Source organism: Arvicola amphibius, chromosome 8 (assembly GCF_903992535.2).
Source record: "Arvicola amphibius chromosome 8, mArvAmp1.2, whole genome shotgun sequence".
NCBI lineage: Eukaryota > Metazoa > Chordata > Mammalia > Rodentia > Cricetidae > Arvicola > Arvicola amphibius.
Window position 1 is genome coordinate 94,235,205 of NC_052054.1, and position 13,517 is coordinate 94,248,721.

Below are 13,517 nucleotides of genomic sequence, written 5' to 3' on the forward strand. Positions count from 1 at the left end.
TTTTTGGTTTCAACTTCACCATTTCTATAACTAAATAAAACCAAAGCATCTAGGTATACTAGTGAGGGAATTTTCTTATATCATTTGAAATGGTAAGACCCATTTTTAATCCATATCTTTAGAGGTGGGAAGACACCTATTTAATTTGAGTCACAGTTACTTCTGGCAGCTTATATAAATGATATGAAAGTAGAAGCTTGTTCTTTTTGTCTAATTGTTCTCACTAGGAATTCTACCCCTTCACTGACATTAGAGTCTACTTTTTCAGGATTCTGGTGTATACTGATGACCAGCTGAGACATCCAGCCTTATGGACTGAACATCTATTGTATTCTTGGAGTTCCCATTGATAGACAGTCATTGTTAAACTAGCTAGACTATAAGACATTTTAATAAGTCCTCATTATGTTCTAGGTAGATAGATAGATAGATAGATAGATAGATAGATAGATAGATAGATGATAGAGAGTTAGATGATGCATAGATGATAGAGATGATGATGGTAGATAGATAATAGACATATGATAGATAGATATATTATAGATGATAGATAGATAGATAGATAGATAGATAGATAGATAGATAGATTCATTCTACAAGTTCTATTGATCTTGACAACCCTGACTAATACCTGACTGATACAGATACAGATTTTGGTATCAGGAGAAGCAGTATAAGCATGAATTTCTTAAGTATTTGCAATAGGATTTTCAATTTCCTAACATCTACAGCTACCAAAGCCTCTCCTAGCATCTCAGAGAATCCTGAAAATCCATGATGCAAGCTATTTTACAATCTTTAGAGACAAAATACATTTGATTGCCCTGATCCATTAATTGTAAGAAGCAATGGAGTTGCTGATGACGAATACAAAACTTTTAACAATTTGGGGAAAAATATGGGAAATGGTGATGGTGGTTGATTGCTCCTAGTATCTCTGCATGAACTGACAAAGGAAGAGAATTGGCTCCATGATAAAATTAACCAACATCCACCATCTCAGAATGCAGTGAAGGACAACAATAGACTCAGAGATAAAATTATCCAGTTCCAGAAGCTCATAAACAACCTAAAGATTTATAAGTGTGCCCTGAAAGAGAATATTCTCTCCAGCAGCCACAAAGCTCAAGTTGTGGAACACCAAACTGAAGCCCTCATCATAAGTTTGGCTGACATACCATTAAAAATTCAAGTCTCAGACTTGGAGGGTGTTAATGATTAAAATAAAATCACTAATTGGCAAAGAATGGGATTGTATAACTTGAATATGTTGGAGGACCCTATTGAAACTGAGAACTTGGAACCTTCAGATTCTCGAGGTTTTATCTGACCCAAAGAAGCACTCTCCCCAGAGGAAAACATACTCAGCAGGTGTGCTCCCATCTCCACCCACTGACATGTTGTGCTTTCTGCCTTTGACTGAGGAAATTAATCCTTCACTGTCTGCTAACCCAGTAGTGACTTTCTCTGAAGGAGATGCCAAGCAAAACAATACTGGTGTCTTTCAAGGGCCAGCAGTAGTTGCCTCCAGACTTCTAACCACACTTAAGGCTAAGCAGGTTCTTAGGGCGTAGATATAAAGTGTAGTTCAGAGGATGTGTGCTATAGCACTTAAGAGCTTAATGAGTTTGCTAATTCACTCAAGCAGCAATCTGGAGAATATGTATGGGACTAGATTATAAGGGTGTGCGTTACTGATGGAAGGAACATAAATCTGGGTCAGACTGAATTTATTGATATGATCCCACAGAGTGAAGAATCTATGTTTAATATGGGAGCTCATAGTTTTGTTTGTTTTTTTTTAAGTGTCAAAGTTTGTTTGAATGGTTATCTAAAGCATTTGACAAAAGATGGCCTACTGGAAAGGAGTTGGAGATACCTGATATCCCTTGGCTTAGTTTTGATGAAGTGATTTTTAAGGCTCCAGGAATTGCAATGCTAGACTGGCCACACTATGTAATACCTAATCCTCTGCAATAGGAAGCCCAGAAGGCACACCCTTCATTAATTCTATAAAAGACAAAATGGTGAGACAGGCACCAGCAAATTTAAAAAGCTTTGATGTCTCCCTTTTCCTTGTGCCAGACTTCGGGGTCAGAGATGCTGTCGCTTAGTTGGATGGATTAAATGCAATGAGTTTAATTGGGCCCCAAAGTAGCAGGGCCAAGGTAGGAGCAAGATAATCATAATTATTGTAATGGGCAGTGCGAACAAAGCAAGGTCTGTAATGGCTTAACCTGTAATGGTTAGCACAGGCAAAGCAAATTTTATGATGGCATGACTCATGTGGACCTTTGATATTAGCTAATCAATCATGGTGTTCTCAGGCATGAGACAGATAAGAAGCCTACTGTAATATATATATATGTGTGTGTGTGTGTGTGTGTGTGTGTGTGTGTGCAGAAAAATTCTCAAACAAATGGAAGAAAGCCTACCTACACCACATTGTTGCAAATGGGAATCTTAGCCTTCAGGCCAAGTTCCAAGCTTGAGCCAATTTGCAGACCAGAACACCTTGAATAAAAGAACCACCAGGTTCCCTGTTTTACTGTTAACCTTTCTCCAGTGCTTCACAGAGGGATCCATGGCCTTTTACAGAGGTAAATGCACACTAGTAAAAAGGTAACAATCAGATTTTCTGGAGTCTGTTGGAGACTGGTTCTGAATTGTTGCTGATTCTGGGAGACCCCAAGAAGCAACCTGGTCCTCAAGCTAAAATAGGGACTTATGGATGTCAAGTGATTGAGTTTTAACTGACATCTGACTCACAGTAAGTTGAGTGGATTCCCCAAACTCATTCTATGGTTATTCCCCCAGTTCCAAAATGTATAATTGATATAGATATGCTTAGAAGTTGGTAGAATTTTCACATTGACTCCCTGGCCTGTGGAGTGAGGGCTTTTGTGCTTGGAAAGGCTCCGTGGAAGCAGTTAGAGCTGCCTCTGCCAGGGAGAATAGTAAATCAAAAAGAGTGTTGCATCCCTGGAGGAGCTGCAGAAATTAGTTCCACTGTCAAGGACTTGAAAGATTGAAGGGTGATGGTTCCACGGCATCTCCCTTTAGCTCTCCTGTCGGGCCAGTGCAGAAGACAGATGGATCATGGAGAATGACAGCTGACTTTCGAAAGCTCAGTCAGGTAGTGACTCCGGTTGCAGCTGCTGTACCAGATGTGATGTCCTTACTTGAGCAGATTAACATATCTCCTGGTATATGGTATGCAGCTACTGATCTACCAAATGCCTTTTTCTCAGTACCTGTCCATAACGACCACCAGAGCAATTTGCTTTCAGTTGTCACAACCAGAACTATACCTTCACACTTTTCCATCAGGTATATATTCACTCTCTAGCCCTGTGTCATAGCTTAGTTCAAAGGGGTCTAATTCATCTGTCTTTCCATCAAATATCACATCATTGCACCATATTAATGACATTACTTTCATTGGACCAAGTGAGCAGAAAACTTTGGTATCTTGTTGGTAACACATATGTGCATCAGAGTATGGCTAATAAGTTCAACCAAAATTCAAGAATGTCTACCTCAGTGAAATGTTTATGAGGCCAGTGGTGTGGACATGCAGAGATATTCCATCTAAGGTGAAAGAAAGTTATTGTACCTGGCCCCTCCCACCACCAAATGGAAATTTTCACAGTGGGCAGATCTTCAGGCAATTCATATGGTCACACATTTTCTTTAGAAGGAAGAAATGGCCAGATGTGAGATTGTTCACTAGTTCATGGACTGTATCCATGGATTGGATGGATAGTCAGGGACTTGGAAAGAACATTATTGGAAAAGTTGGTGAGAAATACATCTGGATGAGAAATATTTGGATAGCTGTGATCTCTCCAAATAAGCAAAGGATGTGAAGATACTTGTGTCCTGCATTAATGAGCATCAAAAAGTGACTTCAGCAGAAGAGGAGTTCAGCAATCAAAGAGAGAAGGTGAGCTGTTCTGTGAATAATCTTCTTCTTCCCCCAGCTATCTCTGTCATTGTTCAACCCCTTGGGCTCATGAGAAAAGTGACATGGTGACAGAGATGGAAGTAATGCACGGGCTCACCAAAATGTCCTATAACCACCAAGGTTGACAAGGCTACAGCTGCTGATGGATACCAGATATACCAATATCAGGGACCAATATTGATCCTCAGATAGTGCACCATTTTCTCCAGGTGGCCAGCAGGGAGATGGTGGCAGGTTGTCTACACTGCACCACTTCCTTCATGGAAATGACAACACTGTGTCCTTACTGGTGTAGAAACTTATTCTGGTTATGGGTTTACCTTACTGCATGTAATGCTTATGCAAAAATCACTATCTGTGGACTTACAGAATACCTTACCCATCATCATGGTATTCCACACAATACCGCTTCTGACCAAGGAATTCACTTTACAGATAGATAAGCGCAACAGTGGACCCATAATAACAGAGTCCACTGGACTTACCATGCTGCTCACCATCCTGAAGAAGCTGCCATGAAATAAGGCTGTAGTTGTTTTCTTATGACACAGTGACACAGTTAGGTGACAGCAGCCTGGAGGGATGGGACAGGATTTTCCAGAAGGTGATATATTCTTTGAATCAGCATCCAGGATATGGGACAGTTTCTCCACAGCCAGTTCCACTCATCAAGGGGTAGAAAATGGAATGGTTCCACTCATTATTACTCCCAATGACCAACTACCAAGTTTTTACTTCCTGTTTCTGTGACCTTAAGCTGTGCTTACCTAGAAGTTTTGGTTCCAGGAAGAGAGACACAACAAGCATCCACTGAACTGGAAGCTCAGACTTCCCCCTTGCCACTTTTGGCTTCTGATGCCCACAAACCAAAAGAGCAAAAAAGGAATCAATAGTGTTGGGATATGTGATTGATCCAGATTACCAAGATGAATGAAATTAGATTTCTTCTTCATTATCGATGTAAGAAAGATTATGACTAGTATAGAGGGAATCATTTAGGACATCTCTTTGTGTTACTATGTACTTCGAAGAAAATTCTGCACCCTAATCCAGGAAGGATGATAATGTGCACGGACCCTTCAGGATTGAAGGTATGAGTTATTCCTCCAAAAAAGAACCAAGGCCAACTGAAGTGCTTGGTGAGGGTGGAAGCAAAAAAGAAAGGGTAGTAGAAGAAGGTAGTTATAAATACAAACTATCCACATGACCAGTTGCAAAAAGAAGATTATAAATGGCATGAGTATTTCTGTTATATTTGGTTCGAATGTATTTTATACACAGATATTTATGTTTTCTGTCCTTGACTCTTTTTCATGCAATGTAACACCAATTAAGAGAGTATCAGTGGCTATCATATTTAAGTTTGAGAGACTAAAATGTCCCTCCAAGGCCATTGCCACCTATTCTAAAATTTATAGTGTGTTTGTGCTTTATACAAGGGATATTTATATCATGTTTGGCATAATTATAACCTGTTTATTGGTTTCATTTGGAAATTAAACATGACATAAAAAGATATGATTGTGTGTAAAATGACAAGGGGTAAAATTGTAATGGCTATTTTGTTTGTCAGTTTGACTACATTTAGAATTAATTAAAACCCAAATAGCTGGGTATACTTGTGAGGGTTTTTTTTAGGGATTTTCTTCTTAATTAAATTATTTGAAGTGGGAAGAACCACTTTTAATCTGAATCTTTTGAAATGGGAAGATTCATCTATAATCTAGGTCACACCTTCTACTGACAGCCTATATAAAGAACAGAGAAGAAGGAAGCTTGCTCTTTTTGCTTTTTCTGCTCTCTGTAGCACACGCACACACACACACACACACACACACACACACATATGTGCATATAAAGAGAGATATGAATATATAAATATACATGAATGAATGCATATATTACATATAAAAATAGCACAATATACATATATATCATGTCATGCATGTATACATGTATGGCAGTAGGACTAGGACTTCTAGTATCTGCAAAGACCAGGAAGCAATAAGAGATCTTCCTCTCTCTCTCTCTCTCTCTCTCTCTCTCTCCTCTCTTTTCCCCCTTCTCTTTTTTATTCAATTTGATACCTAAGCCAATGGATCAAATAGTACTACTCGCATTCATGCAAAACCCATATTCTTTATGTGTTCAGTCTGGGAAGGTATGATAGTGCTTGTGGTAGCTGCAAAGTTTTGATACAGGCTATGGTGGCAGGAGTTTGGGACTAGGACTCCTCATATATGGGAAGGCCAGTAAGCAATGAACTATGAGAGTTGTTGCTAAACAGCTTCATGTGTCTTTCTCTGTGTGCCTGTCTCATTCTCTGCTGTCTCTGTGTCGCTCCCTGTCCTTCCTTTTGTCCCTCTCTCCCTCTTTTTGTCCCTCTCTTCCCTCCTCTCCCCTTTCTCCATTTTATTCAATTTGATACCCAAACAAATGGACAGAATAGTACTGCACACATTCATCTAAACCCCAGCGGTGTGTCTCCTTGGTGATTCTAGTCAATTTAATCATGAAAATTCACCATCGCAGAGTCAGTTTCTGATATCTTCGTAACTGCTCGGTGTCGATGGTTAACTGTATCTTTGTCATTCTAACACAAAACAAATAACTCTGTGTGCTCTGCAGGGAACTTTTTATTCAGTGGGCCCAAAGGTGTTTTGCAATAAGAAAACTGAAGTGTCTTTTCTGTCTCAGAGATGTGACAGTACATAGTTAACCCAGGATTTTATTCAGCATCAGAAAGTGCTGCCCTGGCTGGGATTCGCCTAGCTGCTGAGTGTCTTTCTCTCATTTTTTTTCCTTAATGTATTTCTCAGTGCTGAGAATCCCTCTGAAATCCATTGTCTACTCAAATCTACTAAATGAGGGGTTGAGGGACTTTAAAATTACACGTATTTTCAGCCCTTCTGAGAATCTTATTCATACTATAAAACATTGTTCTGGATGCAGTAGAGAGGCTTAATTACACACTAAAGATAAAAAAGATAAAGAGAAGAGACCTGTAGGTGGGGTGGAAATGATTATCCATAAGTATACAGAGTGTGAGCTTGCTTGGCACTCACGCAACTAATTGCCCACACCCGGCTGGCATCTGCATGAACGGTTTCTGAGAAAGCCTAAGTGCCTGCGAGATCTGTTGGCATAAACAAAAGAAACAGATGTTCCAACTTTGATAGCAAGCAAACTCGGAAAGAGAACTATACATTTACGGCAGGATAAGCAAGGGAGGAAATGATGAAGTGGCCTATGTTTCTGAAGCTCCAGAATTTAAAGTACTACTGTGAGAGCACAAATTTCCAAGTGAAAAGCACAAGCTCTTTTTTTAAAGTAGGTTTTCAGAATCTGCATTAGGTGTAAATATGTATGGCAGGAAAGCATGAAGTAACTTTTCTATTAGCTTTTCCTAATAAACTTATAAGTGTAAACTTCCAAACATCTATTTGGAAGGAGCTATAATTTTAGAAAATCATAGTCTTGTTTTTCTACTACCTCATACCTTCCTAAGCAATTTGTGTTGATCACTTCTGTACCAAGACCAGAGTCACATAGGGCAAGCATTTGTGTGGTGTGTTATCAAATCACCTTGAACCATCTTTGCCCTCGGTGAAGCCCTTGTACTGCAACTCCAGCATCATTAGTAGATAAAGGTAAACCTTTTAAGATGCATGACAGTCCAGACTACCACAACCAGTACCCACTATTTAAAATTAAAATAAAATTGCGAACCAGTCACAAGAGTGGCAAACTGTAATAATTCCCTACTAACAATGATTATTCTCGGTATCACAACCAAAATTACAGAGGTAACGAAATTTAAAATGAACAGAGGACTTGTATAGATATTTACCTGAAAAAGATAAGCAAATAATCAATAAACAATTGACAGCATCAGTATTCACCAGAGAAAGAAAAACCACAGACTTACTAATTTTGTTGACAATATGGTTATAATAAAAGGCCAGATAATAAAACCACCAAGAATATAAAAAAATACAGAACACCCATACAAAAATACAGTAAAAACTTCACTAAGTAGTAAGACTGGAGAGATGGCTGCTCTTCCAGAGGTCTTGAGTTCAATTTCCAGCACCCACATGGTGGCTCACAACCATCTGTAATGAAATCTGCTGCCCTCCCTCTCCTGGCGTACAGACATACATGCAGGCAGTACACTGTACATAAAAAAAAAAAACCTTCAAGTTGTATAATCAGAATAGAACTATCTTCAGAGTGATAGAACCTTTAAATATTAGGTTTAATAATTAGGATTAGGTTTAAAAATTATTAAAGCAAATTTTACTTAGAAAGTCTGCTATTAAACATGTACTTTGTTTTAATTTTATAGTGTTTATTAACTTATCTAGTTAATCATTTAACATATTGATTAGTACAAATTCTCAATTTTCTCCTACTTCCCTTATTCTCTTAAAAGCTTTAGTTAGTCCTCATTTTTCCTAATGTCTTGAACAGACTAAGATTAATGATGATGTTATTAGAGTCTCCTTTAAGGCCTCAATATAGAACTGTTGATATTTTCTTCATCTTGGATTTTTTTTCTTCTCTCTGTGTCTGTGTCTCTCTGCCCATCCATCCATCCATCTATCTATCTATCTATCTATCTATCTATCTATCTATCTATCTATCTATCTCTTCCCTTTCCTTCCTCCCTCCTGTGTAAACTATATGAATCCACATGCCCACATGAATTCATATTCTCTGTGTGTATAATTATACAAGCACATATGTGTTCATGAATGTAGAAGCCAGACTCAATATCCCACTTGCTTTCCATCTTACTTTTGAACAAGTCTCTCACTGAACCTTCATTTCACCAATTTGGACAGACTGTCTGACTTGAAACCTGGGCTGTCTCCTGTGTATTTATCCCCAGCACTGAGATTACAGCTGTTCACTGGCATGCCTAGCTTTTTACACAGATGCTGGGCATCCAAGGTCAGGTCTGCAGATTGTCCTTCATCCTTCTTCATTGTGGTCTCTGCTGACTATACTTTTTAAGGTATATCTGTTTTGAGTTTTGTTTTTCTTTGTCCGGTCCCTTTTCTCTCTTACTAATAGTGATTATTCCTTAAATTTTATCTTCAAAGCTTTGTTTGTCTTTTTACATTGTCTGAGTTATGAATGTGTTTGTTGGTTCTATCTTACCACCTATGTTTCTTTAATACCTGTGTTTTCAATCCTCTCTCTTTCCCCTTCTATCTGGACTGAACCCTGAGCCTCACTCCTGCTGGATAAGAACTCTACCACTTTGCTTCCTCTCCAAGCCCAAATATATTTTTCATTCATCCTGAAGATTATATACACCATGGTTATTTCAGGGTATCTAAGAGCAAATACACATTTAACCAGTGTTTTTTCTTACATATATCAGAGGTTATTTTGAATATATAAAATACCATAATAAACAAATGAGAAATTTTACTTGGTGGTATGTTTGTGCTTCATTAAAGACTGATTGACAGGTATCCAAATGAATTCTGAAAACCATTTCAGGTCATATGAAAGACTGTTATGCTTCCACTAATCTCTAGAATTATGTTATAGGCTTGTATAAATTCTAGTAGTAATAGCCATGCTGATCTGTTTAACTTAATCTCTCTCTATTCAAAGTTAATCTTCCTAAAGCCTAAATTATGAAACAATGTACATGTTTTATGCTTACAATATTTTGTATCTCTCTAATGTCAGAGGATCTAGTGCAAATTCTACATCCTTACCTAATACACCCTTTCTCCTTTGTCCATCTCCTTTATATTGTCACCAAGGACATTACCCACTGACCCACAGCATCTATGCTAACTGACTTGGATCACTAGCTTTGGGATTTGGAAAATATGGATACCTTTGTTCAGAATACTTACTGTTGGAGGTGTGCTAGTTTTTTGAAATGGTGCCCTCTTTGGCAATAAAAAATACATGTTTGACTCAAGGCAAACAAAATAGAAGGTTATTAATTATGGTAATAGTCTAATGTAGATGTTCTTAGTTGGAGATAGTTTCACCTAATGTTTCAGGTTCTGGATTGCATTTTCCTTGCAAATCTATCAACCCCTGGGATCTCAAAGTCACTGGCACCTCCCAGACAGATGAAAAAAGCCATAGGAAAGGGTGGCCTTCCTGTGTCTTTAGGGTCTAGGCCTAGAAATGAGTATCACTTCTGTTCACATTCCAGTGACTATGCCTTTCTCAGATTGGATGCCCAAGTGCAAAAGAGTATGAGAAACACTAACTAAATGTGAGCCCAGACAACAGAGGGGTTAAGTTTTTGTAAACCTTGTAGTCTCCATTACTCTGGCCTCCCTGATACTCATGAAACATAATTCATTTATTCATTAATATCAGACCAGTTTCTCCTTTATCTGGAAAACCATTTTATAATTACTCCAAATTGGATTAAGTATTAAGAATTTCTTTTTCAAAAATCACAGTTCATATCAAGACCAGCCTGGTCTACAAGAGCTAGTTCCAGGACAGGCTCCAAAGCTACAGAGAAACCCTGTCTTGAAAAAAATAGTGTAATTTTTTTTTGGTTATGCCTCCCTCTCTCCCTCTCTCTGGTTTTTTTTCCAGACAGGGTGTCTCTGATTAACAGTCCTAGCTGTCCTGGAATGAGCTCTATAAACCAGGTGGCTTCTCTTTTCATTACCAGTAAAACTGAAGGTCCCTGATGAAAAGAACTATAGCGTAACATTTGGAGTGGTTCATTTATTCATTCAATATATATTTGTTGAATAACTGTTAACCTGTAAGACAATAGCTGGTATTATAGGGAATATAAAAAAACAATAATACACGTCACTCAATCTGTGTTGTTATTTGCAATGCCATAAACAAATTCTCTAAGCCCTTTAAGACAGTGGAACAATGTATTCATTGTAATTGATTCATATCATCAACCAGGACATGATGTAATTTTACTCCAGGCAGCACAGTAGATACATGGATAGGAATATCAAAGGTTGCTTCTTACCCCTTTGTGAATTAAAGGAGTCATGACTTATTAATCAGAAACCTCTCTACCATTAAAACAGATTTAGACAAATTGTAGTCATTAAGGATAATATTCTGCCTTATGTTGCCCTCAGCAACTGAGTCACATCTTAAAAATAACATCCTTGGCCAGGCATTGTAATGCACACCTTTAATCCAAACCCTCTGGAGGCAGAGGCAGGTAGATCTCTGTAGGTCCAAGACCAGCTTGATCTACAGAGGGTGTTCTGGGACAGCAAGGGCTATACAGAAAAACCCCATCTTAAAAAAACCGAAATATAAAAAAGTAAAATAGTAAATTGACATTCTTTGAAGCTGGAAAGATAGAATGGTGTTTACGAACACTGGCTGCTCTTTCATAGGACAATGGTTTGACTCCCAACACTCACATGCTAACTCCCAACCATCTATAACTCCAGTTCCAGGGGTCTGATACTCTCTTCTGCCTCTGCTGACAACAGAAATTCTCTTGGTGAATAACCATACATGCAGTCAAGACATCCATATGCATAAAAACATAGTAAAAGAAAATAAAATTTGAAAAGTATTATTTAAAATAAATATTCTTTGAGGAGAGCAGTGGTGTTCTGCATATTAAAAGCCTGCTATTGCTCACCCATCTCTATGAGTCCATAGACAGCACTTATGTATTGAGCATGCGCATCAAAGAGAGAGAGGAGGAGTTCTAAATGAAGGAAGAAAGAAAATGTACTTACTGCTTACTGTAGGAAGAATTTTGGCCCAATCTCTGGGAGGCCACATTTTTTTAAATAAACTAACCTTAAATAGTATATTGACTTTTTAGCTCATAGAAAATAGGGGTGTGCTGCATAAATGAATGTGATAGAAACGCAAGGGACAAAATACCCCATGGAAAGGGGGCCTCCACTCTTCCACAGCTAAGGACCAGAGAGAGAGCTGAGGCTATTTTCAGTTTCCTATCTGAAAAGACTCAGGAAGGAGCCTAAACAATGCAAGCCAAAGCAGTTCTTTCGCTCTTTCTTTTCTCACCCCCTCCCAACTACTCCAAGATCTGTTTTTGCCACAACTTCGTAAGTATTTCAATTACTTGTTCCCTGAACAGTCCTGCAGAGAGGCTCTGCCCCCAGCCCCCTTTATATACATGAAGATATTGAGGTTAAGTGATTTTCTCAGGGTTACAAAGGGACCTCCCAGCAATGAGGGAATGAGAATCACTAGTTCAACCTTCTTGTGGATGAATAGATTGAGTTTCGGAGCAGCTTTGCCATTGTATTGCAAAGGAGTCACTCAAATGCCTAGCTGAATGAGTACGTCCTAGACGTGAAAGGGAGGCCACAAGAAGAGCATTTTCTTTCCCATTAATGGCATAAGCAATTGTCAGGTTGGAAAGAAAGACCCTGTAGAAAAAGAGTCTCTTTTAGAAAACAGTACAAACAGCAGGACACTCAATTTGGGACCCTCTGTCAAGGAGACTGTTGTCATCTGTCTACTTACAGACAGTGCTGCCGAGGAAGCGGGACTCCAGATTGGAGACGTGGTGCTGTCTGTCAATGGCACTGAGGTCACCAGTGCTGAACACGCAGAAGCTGTGCACCTTGCAAAGAAAGGTAAGTGGGCCAGTTACAGCCTCCAGAGTTCACCAAAAATGCTGAGCACTCAATACGCCGGAAGCTCAAGCGTGAGAACGTGACAGTTACAGAGGGGTGCCATGAATGCACTGTGATCCACGTGATGGTTTATCCTAGTCATTAAATCTCACTTCTGAACCACACACACTTTGTATCATCACCCATAAAATATTTTTGTCAGCAAGCAAAATACATTCAACTACCAAAATATTTCTTTAATTAAGAAACAAAGATATTTCCCTCATTAGAATTTGTTTACTATTTCTTTTTACATATATTCCTTCCCTTCATTTACCATTGCTTAACAAAGAAAGTTTGTAGAGGTAAAACTCAGTGTTTTACTGTGATACTGTAGTGTGTGTGTGTGTGTGTGTGTGTGTGTGCTCGCATGCACGAGAGAGAGAAAAAGAGAGAGAGAGAGAGAGAAAGAGAGAGAGAGAGAGAGAGAGAGAGAGAGAGAGAGAGAGAGAGCCCATAGGGCTACCTGAGGTCTATTTGTCAAGCAGTTCCAACATAGATGGAGCAACCACAGGAGTGGCGATGGTGCATCCCCTGTACCGTTGCATCCATCCACAGAAAACTTGTGAAAAGATTCATGCCATTGTTCTCTCTAAAAACAACTCTCTTCAGCACCATGTTAGAAGTCCTTAAAGTCTCACAGATAAACACATTCAACTAGAAAATCCTTTGTTCTGTCACAGGATTATTTAATGTGGTATCTTACTCCTGAAAGTTATATGGATGCTGTGATGATCCTGAATTATTGTTAGACAATGAGATACTATTTCAAATGTGAATTTGGACTAAGCCTCAGGTGCCCTGCCATGTGTCACTAGCCTTCTTTCATGTTTTGGGGTTACCAAGAACTAAGAGTTCTCACATAGAGACTAACATTGGAAAATCACTTACAAGTTAAGGTAGTAAGCATT

At 38.7% G+C, this 13,517-nt stretch overlaps 1 protein-coding gene across 4 annotated transcripts in view; it reads left to right on the forward strand.

Moving 5' to 3' along the window:
• Positions 1 to 13,517, forward strand: part of LOC119820369 — a 131,907-nt gene that overhangs the window by 52,796 nt on the left and 65,594 nt on the right. For all 4 annotated transcript variants that reach the window (XM_038338602.1, XM_038338604.1, XM_038338605.1 and 1 more), the window contains one exon: positions 12,457 to 12,567. In XM_038338602.1, coding sequence (XP_038194530.1) covers positions 12,457 to 12,567 — 111 coding nt within the window. The remainder of the gene's footprint in view (positions 1 to 12,456; positions 12,568 to 13,517) is intronic.